Genomic DNA, 19,369 nt, shown 5'->3' with positions numbered 1-19,369 from the left:
CTCGCTTTGTGATTGTTCACCCTCTTTGTTGAATGAGTGTCTGTCTGACTTGTGCTTCCATTTCTCACTCGTTCATTGATTGTTGTGGCCGTGAGAACCGATCACTGAGTGGACTCCTCCATCCTTGGCAAAATGCTCTCTCGTTTGGCCATCACCGCCGGTAAGATCCAGATCTTGCGAGCTCGTGACCTCCGAGGACCTTGGGCATACGACTAACGCTCTCGATTTCAGGTTCCCGGAATTCGGGCAGTTTTATTTGGGGTCGCTCGTCCGCGGCCTTGTCCACGGCTCAGCCCTTGTCCAACAACGCTCCGGTCATCATTCAAGAGAGTCCTGAACGGGATTTGGTCAATTTCCCGCGTCGCCAACGGCCTATTGATGCGCCCCCCGTGCGATTAGGCTTCCTGCCCGAGGAATGGTTCACGGCTTTCCACGCCAAAACCGGAGCCACGGGTAAGCAAGGACTCTGACACTGAAAATGAGATAGAAGCACGGGCCAACTGCATTGACATAGAGATCTGACTTAGAGATCTGACATAGAGTAATAAAGGACATAATTCTGGCAGCTTTGAAGTTATTTTCCAACCTTTTTGAAAAAAAAAAGTCAGCTTGTTTTTCCTATGGAGAACCTCTGAACTAAGTCTTAGGACTTACTAATGTCTAGAAAATGGGAGTCGGACCACCGATTGCTCGACTGGGTCTATGATAAGATAATACATGGAGGTGGCAATCTAACTGGAGGTCTTTCCAATTGTCGTCGGATACCTCGGTAGGCTTTGATCTCATTAGGAAACGGGGTAAAACGATGATTTAGGCCTTACCTTGCATCGGATTTTACCCTCCATCCTTTCAAAAAGCCATTATGCTCCAGTTTTCTCTTATTAGATTGTTCATATTCAAAATGATTGACATTAGAATTCAAGGATTGTGAAATAGTTGGCTCTTTTTCGCTCTGCAGTCGAGGTTAAAACACCTTTGGTTCACTTTCAAGGAGTGCTTGAATGCTTCTGGCAACCACTGTCATCAAAAATATTTTGGCACTTTACACGAACACATCTCACTCGTAATTTTATTTCTCTATTCGTCCATGCTGTATCACCCGTTCATCTTAAACTAAACTTGGTCAGCTGAAAACATGAACCATAGAAAAAACCGGGTTAACTAGAACCCTTCTAGTTATAGGCTAAAACTTGCCATGTTCCTCCCTTTAATTCCAAATGTCTATGGCCAGTGAATCGGCCTGACTTGGATAACGTGACTAAGATATTTCAATTTCTGGTCTTGGGGTTTAGTTCAATGGTTTCTGAATTTTCCGTTAAACTATTCGGAGACATTTGGCGGCGTCAAATATGTCCAGGGTAACGTCGTCCATGGATAAAACAATTTGCGATCCATTCCCAAGAGACCAGCCATTGGACTTCCTAACTGTTGATCGGTTTTAGATATCCATGGACAAGCCTTGTTGGTGGTGGAAATAATGAAATGCATTTGGATCAGTTTACTCGCATGTAGTTGCACATGAGATTATTGAAAACGTGAAATCAGCTCAAGTTCCATGTGTGATCTAACTAACATTATCGACTTGAGTATGTTTCAGAGTAGATTATTGAAAGAATCTCGAAATTCAACAGAAATATTACAGGATAATGTTCATCTCCCACTGTCACCTTCAAATAATTCATGCTAAATATGTTTTCGTAAAAAAAACCTCGTAATTCTGACTTCAAGAATCGCTCTCTATTAGATTTAGACGTCCCACTTACCAGGGTTCAAATCTGTTAGTTTTGTCAGTCTGAGATGGGTCGCCTTTAATCCTAACCTTGTTTTACTTTTTCTATAATAGGTCCCTATATGTTCATGGCTTCCGTGGGAACTTATATGATCTCCAAGGAAATCTACGTGCTTGAACACGAGTTCTACTCGGGCATTGCCTTTGCTGGCTTGTTGATGTACATGTACAAGCGTCTGAGTCCCGATGTCGGTACTTATGTGGATGGACTGGTCCAGGCTAAGGAGGACCAACTGAGGTCCATCAGACAAAACGAGATTGACAGGTAGGCTAGCTGATGCTTGTATGGTGTATGTCACATTTATACAAGGTCAAACATTGGTGGTTAGTTTTCGATTAAAGAAAAGATAGATGAGTGAGCTTCTTAAGAAGACGTCTCACTCTCAATGAGGTCATTAGGATCTGATCGTGTTGGGCTTGAATGAGTGGCTCCTTGTTCCCTTGAGGATCATGATCTTGTTCATCCTCGAGTTCATTTCGGCTTAAGACATTCTTCTGGTTAATGACACAAAGAGGAAGAGATGGGGGGAAGGAAACCTTAATTAAGCGCCACCCTCTTGGAACTTGACGCCAACTTGTCAATGAATGAATAACCAACCATCCAAGCAAGATGCCCGTTAATGAAAAACAAACTCTCATGGTACAAATAACTAATCTGACAATTTTTACGAGACCATAGTGTCTCATAAGCGCCATAACCTGGTCCTACTAAGGCTTGAAGACTAAATCCATGACGTCAACACTAATGAGATACGGCCCTCATCACTTTTGTTATGGAGGGACAAAATTGGTGGATAGGAACCATCGCTCATTCTGGTACGCTCGCGTATTCGTTGATGGGACTGCTGGAAACCACTGACTGACTTATGATAGAAATGAATAGTGACGTTCTCGCCCCCTCCCGAAAGAATGTTTCGTAAATATAAAGGTCAGACAGGCTTCCATGCCATACTTAGTGATCATCATTTGTTCATGGTGAAAAAAAATCAAACCTAAAACCGCTTTTCTGAGAAGTGGAATATTTTCTAGCCAGAACATGGACAAGGAAAAAGCGATTTTCCTCGGAAAAGACTGAAATTTGCTTTGAGCGAAATCCCATCCATTCTCGAAGAGAGGGTCATATTTGGAGTGATCACCCATGAACCAGTCATTCATCATTGGTGTCGAGTACCCAGAAGGTGTCTGTTTGCGGAATCCTTCACCAATTTGTCATTATCCACTCAAATCGTATCGATAGCCATACCCCACACATACATACATCCGGCTTTTTGCTTTCGTTTTGTTAAGAAAGAGCGTTTTTATTCCATTAAAGATAATGACTGAAACATCTTTTCCTGGGTAAAGATTGTTGAACAAGACCCAAAGATTGGCCTTAAACTGTTGCAGAGTTCATGAGACAAAATGTACTTTACATCATACACGGAGACGGATATAAGATATAAAAAGATGGCAAACACGAGAGAGTAGCTGAGGTGGAATTCTTGTACCGAAGATTGGTTCTCCTGGCTTTATCCACCGATCTTCTTCATTCTGTCTGATCTAAGAGCTGTTCGATGCGGTTCAAATTCTGTTCTGTTCGTGGCCTCTAGTTGTGGTGCCCCATCATTTCCGCCCGCTTCCGGGTCATCCGGATCTCGTCACCCTTGGAAGCCATCGGTGGCATTCCTTGTCCAATCTCGGAGAGAATGTGCTCCAAGACCTGTGCTTCGCTCTTTAGGTTCTGCTCCAAGGCCAGAATGGACAACAACAGTTTCTCGCCACGGTCGTAGTCCAGTTCCAGGTTGTCCAGGTACTTGGAAAGAGGGATGGCCTCAACCGATCTGGACGAGCCCAACAAAACGAGACAACTCACGGTCAAGCCTATTACAGCCCAGTGTCTCATGCTGAAAGTGATGGATCCTCTGGAGAACTCGGCTCCTTCTTGTGCAGTTTCTCGAACGCGACTGAACCTCGAACTCGGGATTGCGTTCAGATTTATACCGCTCCTTTTGGTCCTCGGTCGCGATAGCTTTCTCCACGGAGAGAAAAATTGAGATTCTCGTGACTGAGGACGTTGAAGAGGGATCGGAGTTTTGAACACTTCAAATACAATTTAACCAAGCCAATTGGGTATTACAATGGTAATCAAGTCCTTGACCTTGTCCTGTTGAAATTTGTATTGTGATATGAAGGAGATTTATTTTGAAGTAGGATTTTGTTTCCATTAGATTGTGATTACTAGAGGCTACTCAATCTACGGGACTTAATTAGTTCCGCGCGATTGTGAACCTCTTTCTCGATCTGTGATGTTATGTGATGATCCTTGTTCGGATGAGCATAAAGCAGGACCTTAGTACAAGATAAAGGAGACAGAAATTACTTGTGAAGAGATACCTTTAGAATTTAGATGGACTTCCTTTTTGGTATTGATTGCCATTGATGGACGCGGACATTGTGCCATGAAAATTCATTACTTTTCGGCACCCCTCGATTCGTCTTGACATTGTCCAAGAAAGTCTCGAAACGATGAAGATGGAAGTTTGCTCTTGGCCAATCAGGATCTTCAGAGTGGAGCGAAATTGCCCTGTCTTTGCATTGTCGTATTCTTGCCATAACAGGCTTAACTGCTACCTATTTCTATTCGAGAGATATGAGCATGGTAGAAATGAATTTCCGCTATGTTACAACATATCGAATCTCCATGACATATATTTAATATATATCGATCCACTTTGAAACAAACGAAGGTTCCCAAAACGAGCAGAACTGTGCCATGATGTTTCAAAAAACTGGACATTCAGACCCTTTTTATTGGTTATGTTGGCAATTATGCGAAATGTTTTTTTTCTTTATAGGCAAATAAGCGCTTATTTCATATTCCTTGAAATTGGGCGATTCGTATTTGAGTACCAATTAAAACCGAGGGTTAATAAATGATTTATGTCTGACTTGATTCGCAACATGGTCGAAGACAAATACAAGTATTTGTGCCTTGAATTTAGTCGTATCCACCATATTTGAATAGATACTTGCGGATTCCAAATTTAGTCGATGAAGTGATATGATTTCATTACTTTCGTAACCATGATTCGTTGTGAAGCATATTTGTTCAGCACGATTATCCTCCTTCAGTCAAACTCCCATGTTATAACCTTTTCAAATTCATCAAATAGTATTGTGAGTAGTCTGAATGTAATTTGGGACTAAAAGCCATAAGGGAACACGGTTTCCAAACGTCTCTTGGGATATATACCTTTGAAGACCCGACAAGAAGACTGTGTCGTTGAATTTGACCAAGCAATCTTTTTGAAGGCTTCCCCGCTAAGTAGGCAGGCCATTGCCAAGGGATATATGATTTCTACTCCCAGTTGACTTGAGATTTCATTTCGGTGGATGAATAATCACTCTGTATGTTCCAGATGTCAAGCCTCTATTACGGAAGAGGAGAAGGCCCAATGGATGGCCACGTCCTACGAGTCTCTGATCCAAGCCAAGAAGGATAACGTGGCCCTTCAACTGGAGGCTGCTTACCGAGAACGCTTGGCTGAAGCCTACTCACAGGTTAGTAGTCAAAGGAGCTGAGCCACCCACAGAGAGAAGCTAAGCTAATCAAATCTGACGAGGCTCTCATAAAATGGGCTGAGTTCCAGACAAGAAAAACGGTGACGTGAGGCATTATTATGAATGGCCTTTCCAAATGTAAGAAAAAATGGGTCAGTGCATTAGGCAAAAAATGAGGTGAGATAAGAAAAAACCAGTGGGTTGTAATGATTCCAAATAGCCTAGTGCTCCATTTTGTTTCGTACCCTAAATTTCACATGAAGCACCTGTTATTTGGGTTTTCAGAGAATGGCGGTTGAAGTTTCAAATTGGAAAGAAATTGGAACTGACAGGCCTCCCTCCCCTCATTTTCCAATTCCTCGACTTAATTGACATAGCGTCGAGATCCCTAGAGAGGTGAAACTCACATTTGGACTAGGAAAACTTTGAAAAACGAAACAGAATATCTGCAAAACAGATATTGTCCACGTTTGTGTGCAGTACACTAGTATCTCTTGCATCCTGATTGTTACAAAGGGTCACTTACTAAAGGATTCAATATTGTGCAATCCTCCAAAACCTAGCCAATTGTAAGCTCTGTGTCAATCATAATTGGCCTTGTGGCCATTTGTGTTTTGACCAAAGTTTGGCACATTTTTTGACCGCATTTTGTGACTAAACAGGATAGCAGTGAGACTCCAAAATCCCATTATCACCATTACTATGAGCTGAAAGCCAGATTTTAGTCAACTTGAATCAACTACGTAGGGTCCAATGATCCGAAGTATCAAATCAAAAATCAGATCAAAATTATTCATTGTCGAATTTTGCCCCTCTTTGATGTTGTCAGTGCGGGATATAGTGGTAATTTATTAGAATATGTAAAAAAGCATAAGAGACCAATGAATAGTGATGTAAGATTGGCCCTTCAACCGTTCAAAAGTTAAACCGTTTGAAGTGCCAAATTCGCGTCACTGAAGCTGACAGGCACTTTTCCTTTTGCTTGTACTAGAGCTTCCGAATAGAGAAAAAAAAATCGCGTCCATTTTTAAAGCCCAATTTTAAGAGGGGCTTCTTGGGATCCTCCTCTATGCCAAAACCCGGACGGCACCGCAAGTCTTTTAAAGCTACTTTCTAAATCACCCCACAATTACCAATGAAAGCCTGTTTGAAATTATACTGCCCTCTGACATGCTAGGGAGGGGTGATTGGACGAACAGCAGAAGGTCTGAACCATCTCGTTATGATTCACAGGTGAAACGCCGCTTGGACTTCCAAATGGAACGCGTGAACGTTCTCCGTCGAGTGGAACAGAAGCACATGACCAACTGGATCATCAACTCGGTCAAGACCTCGATCACCTCTAAGCAAGAGGATGAAGCCCTTAAGCAATGTGTGGCTGATCTCAAGGCCTTGGCTGCCAAGTAAAGATCTTTGACCAACCACCCGCTGAGATGATGAATATCGATAACTAAAAGCAAAGGCCTGTACAACATCCACCCTGAACCATGGCTTTGTGGTATTTTTTTTTTGTAACAGAAAAAAAGAACCTTGAACAAATAAACTATTCCTCCTTAAGCGTTTTGATTTGCCGAACGTAGATTCTTATATGCAACTTGAAATAAATAGAAAATTTTACTTAACCTCTGATGCTCTTCTGATGATTTTCTAATCTGTACGATGGTCTGATCCAACTGACAAATGGCCCTGATTAATGTTAGATTTCTTGAGGGTTGTTTATTGATTATTGAATGGGCCCTTGTGAGACCGGCGCGCTCTCAGAGTAAATAATCATGCTTCCTTTCATTGGTTTTACCCTCGAACTTCCTTTTTTTGCGGATTTTCTTTCGGCTACCGGAAATGAGATTCCCAGCAGTTCAAGATGAAAGAGATATAAAATTTATTTCATTTAGCTTTCAATTGATATAATATCTGATCTACCGACCAATTAGAGTTGGCCGATCTGACTAGCCCTTGGATATACAGGGTGGCTCCAAACAATGCTCACACGATGGTTTTCAAAAAGCATGTTTACCAATAATGCTCCAAATTCGTTCAAACTTGGCTCACGAAATACTTATGGCAAACAAGAAATTTGTTTAAATCTACCAATAAGTTAAAGAGCTAATGATTTGGAACGCAAATGGAAAAGCATCCCAAAATTGCTCTTTGCCGGAAGGTCCCGATCCTCCAATACACGCGTCCTGAACACCTCCATATTACTCGTTTACATCTTGAAGAAGTATTTCCTAGAAACTAGAGGCCCAAAACCAAGGCATAACTCAGTTGTAAACATTGTACCAAACTACCACTGTGACATAAAAAGCACAGAGGCCAAGTAAAAACGAATCTTTGAAGATTTCTTGCGAGGCTAAAGGGGGCCAGATTGTTAGCGGCTAGGAAATTTCAAATTACGTTCAAAACCTATCATTGAGGTCCAGGGTTGTATCGAAAACACTTTTGATCATCAAGTCTTCTATGGAAATGATGCTGGAGCAATTAAAGATGATTATCATTGTCTTCAAGCGTCCCACTCCTGACCAAGGAACGTGATTCTTTCTTTTTTTGCCTGAGAAGCTCTTCATTGACAATTCCAGGATAAGCAAGATGAGAAAAGTATTGGGCGGACTCCCAAAAGCTCAAATATGATTTGTTATTAAACCAATCATTCAGCCAATGCCATTTTTGGGCACGGTTCCAATGCCATCAATATATTCTCAAGAGCACTAGCATCTATAAAAACATTATTGTCCAATTACAGATTGTCTCAGCGAACATGTTGAAGAACTAGGGTTTCAGATCAAAAGCATTTTTGCTAAACTAGACGGACTGAAGTCTAGTAATGATCTTTTTCACCTGGGCAAAGCTCAAGTCAACTCCAAGCCCCACAACTTGGTTGAGACATTGTTGTCTCCAATTGAAAGAGCCATGACTAAGTTGTCATCGAACTACGTTATCAAGACCAATAGCATCTTTCCCATGGCAGGGACTCAAATAGTTAAAATGAGAGGGGGGGCCATATTTAACAATTTCTAAATAAGGTGGAAGAGAACAACTTTTTGTTTAATGCCATTCCCCATAATCAAAATCTCTATCCACTAGTAAGATGTTCATTTTGAGTTGCAGAGTGTACCTAGTGCTTGGAGCCACCCTGTATGGTTGATAAGGAAATTTTGGCCAAGAAATTAACACCTATAGGGCATGTCCAGTGAAAGAAATTCAAGGAAAAATCGGTTCCAGTACCCTGATTTTGGGGAGAGAGAACTAAGACGAACATCACAGTCAACTCTCACAATCCGCCCATTGAATTTTCAATAATCGAGTGATTTTGAGTGAACTGTGTTACAAAACCCGACAAAATGAACATGTTTGGTGTAATTTGGTGAATGCACAATCAAATTGGCTCAATATCACAATGCTGTATGCTTAGGCAAGCAAGTAAAATGAGATAAATGTCAAAATGCAATGCACGGACGACAGTGCAGTTTGGCTGGGCATGTTGTCATTGATATTACTCCATGGAATAACGTCAGTTATTCATTAACGTGTTTACTTGACAAGCCCTGTATATTCCATACGAATACTTGAAGGGAGCCTGCATTGAATACCTATCGATTTTTCATTTTTAAGGACATCTTCTGGTCAACTCTCAACATCCAAATAGCATTCAAAATGTTTTCATTGTTATTAGCTTCAAGTGCATTTCTCTTTACATGAGTTGACTCAATTATAGCCTCAGAAGGCAAAGGTCAGTTTTGATCTCAATCGAACGTCTTTGTGAAAAGTTATAAGCATTTAAAACTCGGACCAGGGAGGGCGCAAATTGAATGAGCTTGCACCACGTTGGTAAGATCTTACCAAGGTGGTGCTAAGCAAGTCATTCTCTGCCCACGTCGTAGTGAGCTTCAGGACCTCATTGCTTTTGACGCAGACGTTCGATTGAGGTCAAAATTGGCGAACGCTTTCAGAATTAACTAAAGCCCAACTTGTGTGAAGGAAAATGCATTCTGTTCGTCTGGATAAAAGTTAAGTTTCCCCGCCCTACCGTCTATGTACGGTGATAACGTCGTCCTTGGTAGTTGTAACTCCAGGGTCCCTAGTTGTAACTAACGACCAAGAGCAGTGTGTGTCAACACCATAGAAAACCATAACTAGAATGCTTAGGTTCAACAGGAGCTGTACCGCATGAGCATGTTTTCAGATCAGCTGACGCTGGTGGAAATGGGACAAAGATATTTCGTTAAATCTCGCTTCAGGCAAGTCGAATTATTATCATGAAACGTTTGTTATTCCTCTTTAATCTTAATTTCTTATTAATCTTACAAATATACAGGTAGAAAGAGCGGTAGAATAATAAAAACATGCTTTTTGGGGCATAATACACGTAACATGTCAAAAAAAGATTCGGACATTAGTAGAGCAAATCACGTACTCTAATGATTGCCCTTGTTTAGCAACACATGTCGAAAGTGTAGCAAAATGTATCCGAAATTGCAACGCAATGATGAGGCATTTGGAATTTCGTTTCAATCTCCCAACAATGTGCTTGAATGTGGGCGACATGATTGCACCTTTAAGTAATCAAGGTCATTACGACACCTCTGGAGGTCAGCCTGAACCCTGGCTTGTTCCTTGTCTTTCAGTGGTGTTTCCACCACATGGATGAAAACTTTAACTTGAGCCCCATTTGAACCCCTCCAAAATTTCGTTCTTAAAAATGTGGTCGGACAACTTACTCAAACCCGTTTTATGAAGCATGCTGGACGAGAGTAATTGCTTGACAAGGAGTCGTATTAGGGGTTTCTACTCTGAATTTGGACGAGGCGTCAACGATTCAAATTTGTCCCATAGTTGTCCTAAGTAGTTTGACCACGTATGAAACATTTTGCCCACCAGCGACAGCTGAGACGAAAACAAGCGATCGCAGCGCCTTTGATCAATCTATATATGAAGTACAAGGGCAATCAATAGAATACGTGATTTGCTCTACTACTGTCGGAATCTTTTTTTTCCAATGCCTTCACCCCAGTTTTTTTGCTTCCATTTGAGTGAGCCTCTCCTAATCAATGACATTGCAGCGTCAATTTCTTGGGATATGAAGGTTCCTGAGTTGTCTAAAACTGTCAACATTACACTGCACTGTTTACAAACCTTGCCATTCTGATTTTGAATCTGGTTGAGGAAAAAGCTCATGGATACTTTTAAAGATGTATTGTAAACAATACCTTTTGCACCTCCTTTAAATACTGCATTTTCCCCATCTTCTTGGATTGTTGCAATATGGGGACGTTTAGGCAAGCTCTGGCAGGTTCGCTTGTTTGCTGGTACCAGTGTCAGCGATGCAAGTTTGGGGCTTCAAGCACGTTTTCAAGAACCTGACCCTTCTTTCACATTGCTACTTGAGGAAAGGTCAGCTTCGTTAAAACCAGTTTGAAACGCCAATTTTGCATCACTGGCATAGCCCCCTTACGCTGCACGAAATATGTTTTACGTTCTGCACTTCAGAGGACGCTTTGCCATTCAGCCTCTACCAAAAAGAGTGACGATTGGGCCAATTCCTTTTTATTGCATTATAATGCTGTTGGGTTTGTTTTTGGCTAATTCTATCAACATCTTATTTATAATTAGTGCCCCGAATCACATAATGTCCGAAATAGAAAATGCGTTCAAGCCAAGAGCAGTATATTTAGCAATCTACCGTGCCTCTCCCCGTTTATTTGGGCCTTGGGACGTTGCAAATAAGGGCCGTATTGGCAGGCAAGTTTGTATGCTGGCATCGGCACTTGCCTAGATGTCCGAATAGTAGTTCTCTAATTCTCACATTTTTACTGCTTGCCTCTGTGGCAAAAGCTCACGCATTTCCTAAAAATGCAAATAGAACTTCAATACTTTACGCGCAAAAGCAAACAAAAATATTTGCATTTTAGCCCATGTCTATTCACCCTGAGAGATAGCTAAAATAAAGCACCCAGAGGAACCAAATTTGATCCAGAAACTTGCATGGTTTTTAATTTGGGAGTCCAGTTAGGAGACAACGTTTTTTAAACAATGTAATATATTGAAACCTTTGGTAGTTGCTTTATACTTTTGCAATACTAGTTATAATGTTGGCTTTTTGCTTTTGAACAGGCTGATATCTTTGCGCTTAAGAAATGATTTTCCTTAGAAAATAAATCATTTCGTGTTTTCAAACAGGGTTCCAGTGATTATTTTGCCCTCCAAAAACAGTTTTTTTCCGAGCCCTCGTTATTTCCGGAGTGAGGCGACAATACAGGCGGAGTCAATTCATATAAAAACCAAGAATGAATCGGGACTTAAAAAAACGACGATATAAGCGAATTCACGTTTTAAGCGGAGACGAAATAAGTGGGTTCCGCTATGAATGAAGAATTATGTGGCATTGCCCTTAAATGCATAACTCGAGCATCTTAACCGATACAGGTTTTGTGTCAACATGCCTTGTCACTCTTTCTCTCTGAAGCCTGAGTACTGCACAGACAAGAATAGCGAGATTTCCACATTTGTGCTTAGTCGACGAATCTATTCATCGCATTCACCGTTCAATTGGTTCGTCCTTGAAAACGGGCACGATGTCAACGTCTAAGGAATGACCCAGCCTTCATATAGAGGTTCGAGGTTTATTACAAGCGCACATTCAACTTGAAATGGTTGCTCTCCATCGTCCGGGGTTGGAGATGATACCCTCGATTTCTCGGGGTGGACAAACCGAACCCCATAACCAAGACGATGACGACCGTAAGAAACAAGATGGTATGGAGAACAGAAGAAGGGTATGATGGATGTCGACGAACAAGGCGTTTAGAACTGGATCATCTGTCCCTTACGCTTCTTGTCTCCTCCCAGCTCGAAATGCTTGGTGCGCTTCAAGGGAACCTGGATCCTCTTCTTGCACTTTTGACACTCGAGACGGAGCACAATCTTCTTGGTGGTCTTTGCCTAAAATACATAAGTAGTGTGCGTGAGAAACATGTCTTTGATGAACTCTTCGATTGAAAGTACGGAAATCTCTTGGCTCAGGTTTAGAAATTTTCAATTGAAATGTGTCTCCATCTATATATATCGATAGCTCTTGGTGAGGCGTAATACGTATTACCCAAACAATGCATAGGGTTCGCCATGATCAGTGTGAACATGCTTGTCCAAAAAAGCAGATACTAAGCTATAATATTACTAAGATTACATCTAACTTCCTATCATGAGCGTCCTCCGCTTTTGGGGTTATTGCCGAACTGTCGGTTTCGTCTGTTAAAAATTAAGGCTCATCTACCGCCGAAGGACTTGTACTGAGAAAACTAGACGCAAACAACCGGGTACTGCAAAGACAAAATTGTTGACATTCGTTTGGTGAAACTAATCTAATGCTATCCAAGGTAAAAATTTCACAACCCCTTAGAACGGTTGGACTTTCTGAAGCCTCCATCAAGGTTTCATTTTACCTTCCCGCCATGAGCTCGAAAAAGTCAAGTCAGATTCAATGGTATTCAACAACGAAGAGATCGGAACATTTTGGACTAGTCATCTGTCTGATCCATCCGGCCAATGACAATCTATTATCAACTAGCCACGCTGACATCTCTTAATCAAACGGGTCACGAAAATCTTGAGGAACACACGTTAATTGAATTCATTCAAGCCGTCCTTCTTACCTTCTTCCGGAGAATGGGCTTGGACTGTCCACCGAAACCCTGTTGCTTTCGATCGTAACGACGACGACCTTGAGCGAACTTGGACTCTTGGGACTTCTTATACTGAGTCACCTTGAACTTCTGATGGTTCCGGCACTCATTGTACGGGCAGTACGTCCGGCGGGCCTTAGGAATATTCACCTATAAAGAAACACAAACCCGCCCATCAACAGTTGAATCAAAACATCCACCTCAAAATCTAGCCAGAAACTATTTAATGAGTTGTGCCCGAATCTGGAAGTCCAAATGAACCGATGGATTTAACGATTACACGGACATGGAAATCCGGGCTGATTGGCTGTATCAAAGGTCAATTATCGTGGGCTCCAAGAGAAGTGCCGAACCCACGTACTCAACGCTTTGATGGATGCCATATTCAAGGATTAAAAATCAAGGAGCTCACTCACCATCTTTGTTGTCTTTCCATACACGGCCGGAAAAGGAAGGGCACACAACAGTTGATTATGAACGGAACCTGCCACGCAACCTGTCCGTCTCACCCAACCTCGAGCCCAAGCTCTCGAACCCCCCGCTGGTCCAAACAAAGTCCTTTTGATTGAAATTGTCATCATTATTATTGCAAGTTTGAAGCATGCTTGATACAATAAAAATACTGATAAAGTGTTTAGAATATTGTTTAGCCCACAATAGGTCCATGAATATAAGGACCAATGAGATTATTCTCTCCTCGGGCTGAGCGCCAATCAGATTTGAGCTTGTATTTGGCGCTCAAGTCGAATCTGATCACTTCAGCGAAGTTGTTCCTCGTAGTGTGTGCTCTCGAATTGGAAAGAAAACCTTCAATCAAGGCCAACATGTCTGAAACCGAAGCCAAGAAGGACGTCGCCACCGAGGAGAAGACCGCCGAGGAGCTCAAGGGCACCAAGCGCGCCGCTGACGTGAGTATCACACCCGTTCCCGACCTGTGTTAAACCGCTTCGGCACGGCGTGTTCTGAAAACGCTGTTGACATGTAGACAAATTGCTTTTATTCGAATTGGAATGCTTTTGGATGGGCGGGCCACGAGTTTAACCTCGTGATTATGGTCCATGATACCAGATTGGGATAGTACATACAGAGGGATTGCATTATTTTTAATGTGTAAATGAACATAAGTGGAGTTGCAGGCAGGCTGACTAATTGTCAGCCCAAGGAGGCCGAACGGGCTGGAAAACTTTAAGTTTGACTTGGTTTAGAATTATCAAGTTTCTAAGATGTATATCATAGGCTGAATTATTGGCGTCATTTTTGTGCCATGACGCCCGTGTTCCGGATTGATTTTCTGGCTCAGGGCTATCAGTTTGGCCAGTTGATTGCGTGTAGCAAGAAATGCTTTCTTCTGGCTAAAGGGATGAGTCGTTCCTGTGCGGACAAAGTTACCGGCATCTTCGGAATGAAGCGCGCTGATTGGCGGGATGTTGATATTGTGTGCGCCAGCTGAGCGACGCTTTGCGCATTTTGCGCTCCAATGAAGGAGAGATCCAAAGAGAGCCATTGAAAGAAGCTGTTAGACGCTGGGGGCACCAACAAGCGTTGTCGGTTTGGCTTGGGGGGGATTGGGTGAAGGAAGGGACTCTCTTTCCGCTTCTCTCTTTCTCTCGCTCCATTTCTGTCGATGTATGCCCTCACGCTCTGGTTTCTTTTCGAACGAGACGAATAGTGCAGGGAGAGAAAAGGCGAATAGTAGTCGATCGACTAGGAGGAAAAGCCACTGGGTAGTAGAGTGTTCGGGCTCTCAAGCACGTGACGCCAACGACCGCGTTGTCGCGGTCGAATATGGCATTGGGATTCGTCTTTCCTGTACTAAAGCTGTCATACCACTTGGATCGATAGCACACATTGATCAGTTCAGGGTTGTTAACGATGAACTCAAATTGAAAACGCGCTTTATGATGTCCCAAAATACATATCCGAAGTAAAAACGTCGGATTATTTTGCTAAATGATATTTTCAAGCGGGCTTATTGTGAAGTCTTCAATCAAAGGAATGATTGGGGGGACAACTATTTCATTAGTAGAATACCGCACTTGTCTTTTTCCTCAATTGTAAGCTTTCGTTGAAAGACAGTTGTTAAACTCTGTTTTACGGAAAGCAAATTGTTGTCAGGTATTGAAGGACGTATTCCTCGTGTTTTTTTTAGGCTGAGGCTGATGATGCTTCCAAGAAGCTGAAAAAGAATGGCGCCGACAAGGAAGAGAATGGTGATGATGAGGAGAATGGCGAGGAGGAGGAGGACCTCGACGAAGAGGACGAGGAGGGCCTAGGGGACGAAGAAGAGGGCGAAGAGGATGTGGACGAGGAGGGCGAGGGTGAAGAGGGAGAAGGTATGTGTGGACAACTTTAGAGCTATCAATGTAATGAAATGTATTCATAATTCATGTGGGTTACTCTTCATTTAGATGACGACGGTGAGGGTGAAGAGGAAGAGGAGGACGATTAAATATCAATAATCTCGGAAATGTCCATCCAAGAAGAGACGTACAAAAACCTTGTTGGCGGGTGCCGTGGGTCCCCATCCAAAGCCAACCTTCGCATCAACCGCCAAACAATGACGAATTGTTAATAAAACACTTTCTCTAGCAAACAACCATAACATTTTCTGACCCCAACAACAAGAACCACCACAAACATACATCCATCAATACCCGTGTCAATCTATCCCCCCGCCAATCAATCCCAGGAACCAACTATCACTTGTACCCACACTCGAATTAAGGATCTCGATGTCTGCCCGTGACTGGTCGGTGCGGGCAGTCCGCATTCAACCCAAGATACCATCTGTTCCTTTTGACCTCTCTCTCACTATTTGGGGAAGAAAATGCGCATCTTTCCCATTCTCTCAGACATATTTAACCTCCGCTACCCACACATGGCAACATGAGATGATGAGGCGAATGAATGGCTCAATGGGCTTCTCTCGCAGATTTAGAAACCCAAGATATCCCCCTCCTCGAAATGAACATCAATATTATCATCATCCTCTCAATTCTCCTTTTTATGTCATAATTTTTCAGTATTCTGTGTATTGAAAACATAAAAAAAAATAGAACAAAAAACCGAAAAATGCCAAGATTCTCGCGTCGACTTCTTTTTAACCATCCTCACCGACCAGACTTTCATCAAGAAAAGAAGTTCCTCGCCAAGATTAAGAGGACCTTGAAAAACGGCCAAACTATGATGATGACGAAGACTAATGCAAGGCCAAAAAAACCATCTGTTAGACTTTTTTGTGTACTGCTCGATTGAGACCACCACTCACCAATGATAATCACGATAAGTTTGCCCTCATTATAATAGATCTCGTTCTTTGTAATTATTAAATAATGTTAAAACGCCACCAGCCGTTTTTGTGTACTAGAAACAATTGAGTAGTAGATTAGTTTTGTTCTTGATCAATTACCACCTAATGAGGGCTGCAAATGACAGCTTCATTTGCCCTTGATCAACGCGAACTTCATGAAACGTTGAATTATGAAAACTTGCATTGAATGCACTTTTCACTTATAGGCACACAACTTACTGTTCTGAATAATTGAAATGGATCTAGGGGGACGCTGACTGAGACGTTAGCTTCAATTAAAGTTATCCCATTAGCTGCGAAATTTGTTCCAAAAAGAGCTTGATCTGCAAATGGAACTAAAAACTGAAAGATTCATGTGGTTTCCGTTTGAGGCGCAGTCACATATTTCCCTAAATGTCGCAAAACCTTTCAAACCACTCATACCTATTATTCGAGATTCGTGTCTGGTTATGATAAGCTAGATGGACCACAAAATCAAATTTGAAAAAAAGAACCGCACAGCACGCCCTCCAAACGAAAAAAATTAAAAGCCTCATGGTACGTAAGTGGTGCCCAGGCTTTGTCGGCAACCATGTATTTTTGCCATTCTTCTTAATGTATCTACGTGCAAGATGTACCTGGACAAGAACATGTTTTTCGATTTTATCTTATCCAAATCTGGATTGGTCAAAGGATGATGCAACATCTGGAGTTGACTTGTTCCTGAGACATGAATAGTAAATCCTCATGCATTTCATAGAGGTCGCCTTCAATCTTCTTCAACACGTCCTCCAACACAACCAAGTTTCTCTCGATGTGTTCTAAACGTTTGGTGAGTTTCGTTCCTGATAGATCTGATGGGTTTGAATCCGACATTTTAAGATTGAATGGGCAAGTTGTGTCCAGGACAAACCGGCAACCGAATTTATCGAGGTTTCGTTGTTTTCTGTTTAACGATCCGGTCCACTTTCAGCGAACTAATCTTTAAAGTATGAAAATGGCGAAAAGTCGAACTAAAACGATCGTGGTCTCAGCCCAATCCTACTTCCGATCATTAGGGACCCACATTGGAGCTTATTCGAGCTGTAAACGCTATGAATGATTGAAGGTTTTGACCTTTGCAAGCTGGTTCTTAATCTAATCCTGATTGGTTCAATAAGAACTTCTTGCTTCATTGAAAACATAAACCTAGATCAATTGGTCTTACGTTTTTCTAAGTTTTGAGAGCTGGTTTCCGCCTCAAAGTAATTATGACCGGCCAATATTTGCAAAGAGAGAAAGGGACTTTCCCTAAGTAATCTAAAGCCATTCGGGGCTCCAAGTAATCACGTGTTCCCCATTCTCAACAAGATATGAAGCAAAAAAAGTCCCTCCAGATTTGGCAGTCATAAATGTGTAATATCATATGAGATAATATACAAACTTGAACGTTTCTGAAACCAATGCTTTCTCAGACGAATCAAAACAATATCAGAGCAGGCAATTATAGACGTTCTATTTAGAGGTCACAACCGATACACTTAATTGCATTCTGCTCCATCAGCGATTCCTCTTCATTGGACTGGAATTCATGTGCAGTACGAAGCACCACAGACGTCTCCGAACTTATCTGCCCTCAAAGTGGTTATTACCAGATTCCATGGGAACGTTTCTTTTACCCTTCCTTATCTGTGGATGTTCTCTCCTTTTTCTTTGGCAATCGAGTGAGAACTGGATTTCATCCCACCATGTTTCCACCCATACAATTTGTACTCTAGTTAGGCCAAAATCGTCGATAGAACCAAGGATTTTTTTTTATTTATTGGTACCTTCAAAGGCAATTTAACGTTTACATACACGCTCTTTAACATGCGTTCACTAAGGCCCAGTGGAGCTATATTTAAAGAACAAGGCGGGCTCCAATTGTTCCCATTACATGCTATCCACGATCGCTTTAGATTATCAGACGTGACGTAAATGCAGGCGAAGTCTTGAAAATGCCAATCTTAAGAAAGTTCCTTAATTTGAAGCCTCACAAGAGTTTTGGTGCGTAGAATCAGCTAGCTCAGTTATTGGAGTCCGAAATTTATTGAAATTCACATTCCATTTCTTCTAAAGAAATATAAAAAACAACAATCTGATCCCAGCAACCCATTCATGATTGCAAAGCCATGGATAATTTATCAAGTCTCACGATTCTTTTCAAAGAGAAAGGGTCTTGGACATGATTGAAGTCCGTATTGCAATATCCAAGGCAGTAATAGCTTCAAGATTAAGTGGGCACCTTCAAACGCTCATGAAAAGCATTACCCAAAAAAATTGGTCGGCCAGAATTGTTGTTTTTTTTCCCTTGAGCGAAACTTTGTTGCGAAACCGTAGTCAAATCCAATATTGGTTAGAATGACTCGTGTATTGGTGCTTTTGCAGAAGTTCTGCCCATGCTATACAATTGCCCATTCCCATTCGTTCCCAATGTCCCAGCTAACCTCTGGCCCCAAGTTAGAAGGATTCAAGGATCCAGGCAAATTCTGTGAGCGGGGTTGGTAGCAGCCAAGCTCAATGGATTAGGCAGTCGCTAAAGAGACCGGCAATTTGTGATGCTACTTTGTGCCTGCATTTGGCCTTGCTGACGTAACGTAAAGCCGGCTCAATGCAAGGCTTCTGGAAACCCTCCTCTCTTCAGCCTTTCCTCCACACCTTGCTGGCTGAGTGTCTCTGTGGCAAGTTACTAAAGCACGGACTGGAACAGACATGGCCTTTGTACCTTCCAATCCATAGGCTCCATGGAGACTTTGCGCTGCGTCCTCGGATTACTAACCTTGTCGTGAAGAGCCGAGCTCTCTCATTTATATAAGAAGAAGCGTGGAACAGGCTGGCCCTTGTTTCCCCGGGTGGGGCTGGCCGCCTTGGGATTCTTCTACCCACGCCAGAAGGACGACAAACCTTGGTACGCGAGAACTCGGAAAGGAAGGCCTCCCTCCATGTATATGCCTCTCAAGAGTATCTTTCGTTCCTTCCAAGGTCTCCGTTCTTTTTGGATTGGGAGAGGAATTTGCCGTTGGCGTCCGTTCGTGGCTCATGTACGTACGTACTGGG

The 19,369-nt window shown here is 42.2% G+C and overlaps 3 protein-coding genes and 1 long non-coding RNA gene across 4 annotated transcripts; 2 read left to right on the top strand and 2 right to left on the bottom strand.

Annotated features, from left to right (window-relative positions):
• LOC131877396 (ATP synthase subunit b, mitochondrial-like) lies at positions 1 to 6,951 on the top strand. The gene is made up of 5 exons (XM_059223044.1): positions 1 to 160; positions 232 to 453; positions 1,844 to 2,054; positions 5,188 to 5,329; positions 6,563 to 6,951. Exons 1-5 carry the CDS (start codon positions 133 to 135, stop codon positions 6,734 to 6,736), a joined length of 777 nt encoding a protein of 258 aa, XP_059079027.1. The 5' UTR covers positions 1 to 132; the 3' UTR covers positions 6,737 to 6,951.
• On the bottom strand, positions 3,055 to 10,036 carry LOC131877402 (uncharacterized). The gene is made up of 2 exons (XR_009372881.1): positions 9,354 to 10,036; positions 3,055 to 3,797 (listed from the first exon to the last, which is right to left on the bottom strand). It is a non-coding gene; the product is annotated as an uncharacterized LOC131877402 (long non-coding RNA).
• A 1,896-nt stretch (positions 10,037 to 11,932) lies between these two features.
• On the bottom strand, positions 11,933 to 13,538 carry LOC131877400 (large ribosomal subunit protein eL42-like). The gene is made up of 3 exons (XM_059223050.1): positions 13,422 to 13,538; positions 12,976 to 13,155; positions 11,933 to 12,265 (listed from the first exon to the last, which is right to left on the bottom strand). The coding sequence occupies exons 1-3, from the start codon at positions 13,422 to 13,424 to the stop codon at positions 12,128 to 12,130; spliced, it is 321 nt and encodes a 106-aa protein (XP_059079033.1). The 5' UTR covers positions 13,425 to 13,538; the 3' UTR covers positions 11,933 to 12,127.
• A 186-nt stretch (positions 13,539 to 13,724) lies between these two features.
• LOC131877399 (prothymosin alpha-B-like) lies at positions 13,725 to 16,084 on the top strand. The gene is made up of 3 exons (XM_059223049.1): positions 13,725 to 13,913; positions 15,155 to 15,338; positions 15,414 to 16,084. Exons 1-3 carry the CDS (start codon positions 13,830 to 13,832, stop codon positions 15,452 to 15,454), a joined length of 309 nt encoding a protein of 102 aa, XP_059079032.1. The 5' UTR covers positions 13,725 to 13,829; the 3' UTR covers positions 15,455 to 16,084.
• The last annotated feature ends 3,285 nt before the right edge of the window (positions 16,085 to 19,369 follow it).

Source organism: Tigriopus californicus, chromosome 3, assembly GCF_007210705.1.
Source record: "Tigriopus californicus strain San Diego chromosome 3, Tcal_SD_v2.1, whole genome shotgun sequence".
Taxonomy (NCBI): Eukaryota; Metazoa; Arthropoda; class Copepoda; order Harpacticoida; family Harpacticidae; genus Tigriopus; species Tigriopus californicus.
This window is presented reverse-complemented; position numbering and strand designations above follow the sequence as displayed.